Source organism: Prosopis cineraria, unplaced genomic scaffold (assembly GCF_029017545.1).
Source record: "Prosopis cineraria cultivar Desert tree isolate PC_DT_omini unplaced genomic scaffold, ASM2901754v1 PC9, whole genome shotgun sequence".
In the NCBI taxonomy this organism is placed as follows: domain Eukaryota; kingdom Viridiplantae; phylum Streptophyta; class Magnoliopsida; order Fabales; family Fabaceae; genus Prosopis; species Prosopis cineraria.
The window spans coordinates 12,103,145-12,107,142 of NW_026555340.1; the positions used below are offsets into that span (position 1 = coordinate 12,103,145).

The 3,998-nt window shown below is 28.6% G+C and overlaps 1 protein-coding gene across 1 annotated transcript; it reads left to right on the forward strand.

The window, feature by feature from the left end:
• The first annotated feature begins 1,819 nt into the window (after window positions 1-1,819).
• LOC129320802 (chaperone protein dnaJ 20, chloroplastic-like) lies at window positions 1,820-3,465 on the forward strand. Its single transcript, XM_054966418.1, has 2 exons — window positions 1,820-2,377; window positions 3,163-3,465. Exons 1-2 carry the CDS (start codon window positions 1,949-1,951, stop codon window positions 3,304-3,306), a joined length of 573 nt encoding a protein of 190 aa, XP_054822393.1. The 5' UTR covers window positions 1,820-1,948; the 3' UTR covers window positions 3,307-3,465.
• The last annotated feature ends 533 nt before the right edge of the window (window positions 3,466-3,998 follow it).

A 3,998-nucleotide genomic window follows, 5' to 3' on the forward strand; every position in this document is an offset into this window, starting at 1 on the left:
ATAACAAGTTAATTTATAATTTTTATAAGTAACATTATTAGACTAACAAGTCAAATTGCAATTTTTACAAATAATATTATTAAAATAATGAGTCAAGTTATGCTTTTTACAAATAATATTATATAATAATAAGTTAAGTTATAGTTTTTACAAATAATATTATAAGAATAACAAAAAATTATGTTTATCATAATAAAATTACTTGTAAAACTTATAACTTGACTTGTTATTTTAGTATTATTACTTTTAAAACTTATGACTTGACTTGTTATTTTAATAATTCTTATTATAATTGAAGAGAGTTATAATTATTTAATCAAGATAATTTATTTCATTTGAGTCTTTTAGGTTTGTGGTAAAATTTTAAAAATTTTTGGGTCTCAATATAAAATCATGTCACATTTAAGAATTCCTATAATTACTTTTAAAACTCTCTAGGAATTTCCGCCTTCTAGATGTTTTATTTTTCGGTGGAAGTTTAGAGTTTTTATTATTTCCATCAAAAGCATAAACGCTCCTAATATCCACCTAATTAATAACCTTTACAAAAATAAAATAAATGTCATGTGCTACTAGTACGTAGATGTTTTCAGATTCTAGAAGGAATTAAATGTCCTCAACTTTTAGAAGAGATTCATAAAAAAATAAAAAAAAATAGATATATATTTTAAGAGAAAATTAAAAATTTTATTTCAATTCAAAATATAAATATTTTTTAATAATAATTTATATATTAATAAAATCTTAATTTTCATGCAAATATATGGATATATATTAATTTTTTTACCCTTAATTTCAATTTATGATGAGTAAACAAAGGTTATAAATTTACAAATATAAGAATTTACGTTAAAAAATATAAAGATAAAATGAAAAAAATAAATTTTTACAAATATTAAATTGATTATATTTTGTAACACATTTTTATCATTGATGTTAATATAAATTGTATGTGTAGATGTGTTAGATACAAGTTATATCAATAAAATTGGATGGATGAATACATGTTATAAAGAATTTTTATATTAAATGCTACTATAAATTTAGAAAATATTAATTATAAGAATTCAATCATAATTTTTTTCAAAAAACTGTTTAGAAATTTCTGCCTTCTAGATGTTTTATTTTTCGGTTGAATTTTAGAGGTTTTATTATTTCCATCGAAAGCATAAATGCTCCCAATATCCACCTAGTTAATAACCTTTACAAATGTCCTCAACTTCTAGAAGAAATTCAGAAAAAGGAAAGAAAAAATCAGATATGTATTTCAAGGGAAGATCAGAAAATCTTACTCCCGCAAATTCAAAATATAAGTAAGTTTTAATAATAATCTATATATTAATAAAATCCTAATTTTCATATAAGTGTGCATGCGTATATCTATATATTATTTTTTATTTTTATCTTTAGTTTCAATTTATAATGAGTGTGAAAAATATCATAAATTCATAAACACTAAAATTTAGGTTAATAAATATAAAGTAAAATAAAAAAATTGTAAATATTAAATTGTTCATATCTTAGACCATAATTAATTTTTAAAAAATGCTTATATTTTAGGTATGAGGGATGGAGTAATGTATTTATCATCAATATTATCATGGTTTAAGTAATTCTCAAGAACAACTAATGGAGCTATGTAAAATAAATAAAATAAAATATGCTTTGGTTAAACTATTTTTATTTTCAAATGAATTTAATAACCGCGTGGCAAATGGATAGAGGACTGCCACGTAATAAATTTGACCGAAATTCAATAAATAAAATAAAAAAACCAGAGTCTCCCCTGAATTACCAAATACCATTAACGAAACAAACTCGAACGGTTTCTTTTCTTCTAGAATCTAGCCATTCTCAGTGTATATATAGAACCCCGCAAACAGGGACAAAGCACACAGAGACGAAGACGAAGAAGAAAGAAGAGAAGCATTTTACAGAGAGTGAAATCATGCTGTACAGTGGATTATCAACGCTTTCAGGAAGCGATTCTCGCTTCTTCAACCTCCCAACACCATTAATTTCAACCACCAAATCTTTCAAATCCTCCTCCGTTCGACTTCCGGCGTCGTCGCGTTCTGTTTCATTGAAAGTTAGGTCTCTGTCCGTTGCTGAGCCCTCTGGATTTAGCTTCTACGAGCTTCTCGGCATCTCCGAATCCGGATCCTTACCCGACATCAAGCAGGCTTACAAGCAACTTGCCCGAAAGTACCATCCGGATGTGTCGCCGCCGGATCGGGTCGACGAGTACACGAAGATGTTCATTAAGCTCCATGAAGCTTATGAGACCTTGTCTGATCCTACAAAGAGAGCTATGTACGATAGAGGCATGGACAGAGGGCTTGCTTACGCTACTTATGGAATCTACTTCGACGAAGAGGTTTCCCCACAACCCCCCTTGATTCTCAGTTTCTGGTTTTGGAGTTTGATTTTCCATGGCTTTTTTTTTTTTTCTTTTTCCCCATCTGAGTTGAGATTTCCCAAGTCAGATTATGTCTGAAACAGTGAATATCTCAAGTTGCTAATTGAATATCAAATTGTTTTCATGTTCTGGACATACAGAATGAAAATCCAAGTTAACCGCTTGGTCTCTGACCGGTTTAATCATGGTTTTAATTCTTAAATCAGACCGATTGATGAACTGGTTCGGGTTTTAGTAACTTGGGTTGGGTCTGGATTGTCTTCTGTGGCTTTTTAGTTTGAATCTGATTCTTCTTTTTTTCCTCTTTGCCTTTTTCCAGAGATTTCCCTTATCCCAGGCTTTATCTGTTTCTTTATCAGTCAACATTTTATAAAATCCTTCATGTTTTACTTTTTGTCCAATTGAGATTTTTCTTGACAAATAAAAGTTATCTCATAAATGCTTGTTTGTACTTTTGCTCAAATCAGCAATGACTTTATTGCCTTAATTGGTTGATTGTCCTGGCTTGTTTCACGAAGTCAATAATCAACCAGTGTTCCACTGTTCATAAATCTGAATCTCAAAACCATACCTCTTCATGAACTACAGATCTGTGTTCTGATTTATACCTTGGATTTTCTTTTCCCGAAAAATCCTAATTGGGTTGTCGTTGCAATCAAAGTGTCTGTATTTTTTTAGCGGTTAAATTTTAAATTATTATAATAATAAGGGGGAAAAACTAATCAGAGTTATTGCTTTGACAGAGGATTCAACGGAATAAAGAATGGAGAGAACGTTGGGAAGCTCAACTATCAAAGCTGAAGAACAGAACTACTAACAAATATGGCGATAGGAGTCACTCATGGGCTTCTCGAATCCGTCGGGAGAACAAAGAATCCTTAAACTAACTTTACAATTAGTGTTAGCTGTATTAGTTAATGGCATATTCTGTTCTAGGATAGTGCTGTGCTGTATAGGGTAATTTCTTAGTTCTTTGTTTTAATTTCAATTTTAAGGTTATTGTAATATATTTTAGTAGTGAAATGAATTTCTAACCTTTCTTCAAATTTTGACGTTGGGTTCGTACGTGTCAGTGAATATTAAGTCATATATTCGTGGACAAATTAATGCCATTTTTAAGGAGATAGCCACCGCCCACCGGATCTCATTGTTAGTCTATAGTCAGGTGGAATTTTTTAAAATTATTATAAGCTTTTTAATTTGTGACAGTTATTAAGATTTAATAAATAATTATCCCCTCATCAGGCGTGAACGGATGACCTCATCATAAAATTTTAGAAATTGATGTGTAACCTCCGGCCTCCATCCAAGTTTATAAGATAATTTTTTAATGCAATAATACATACTAATATGATGCATGAATCGGATAGAATACATATAATACATATTTGATGTGTCAATACTTTTTATTTTTTTTAAAAATATAAGTGTATATATATAAAGTGATAAAAGTAAAAATATATATTTTTGAATCAAATCATTTTGTTTTAAATATTAGTTTTCGTGAAAATAATAAAATAAAATTAAAAATTAATTTACAATCTAAAATAATTTTTTTGTTACAATTTACTATCTAAAA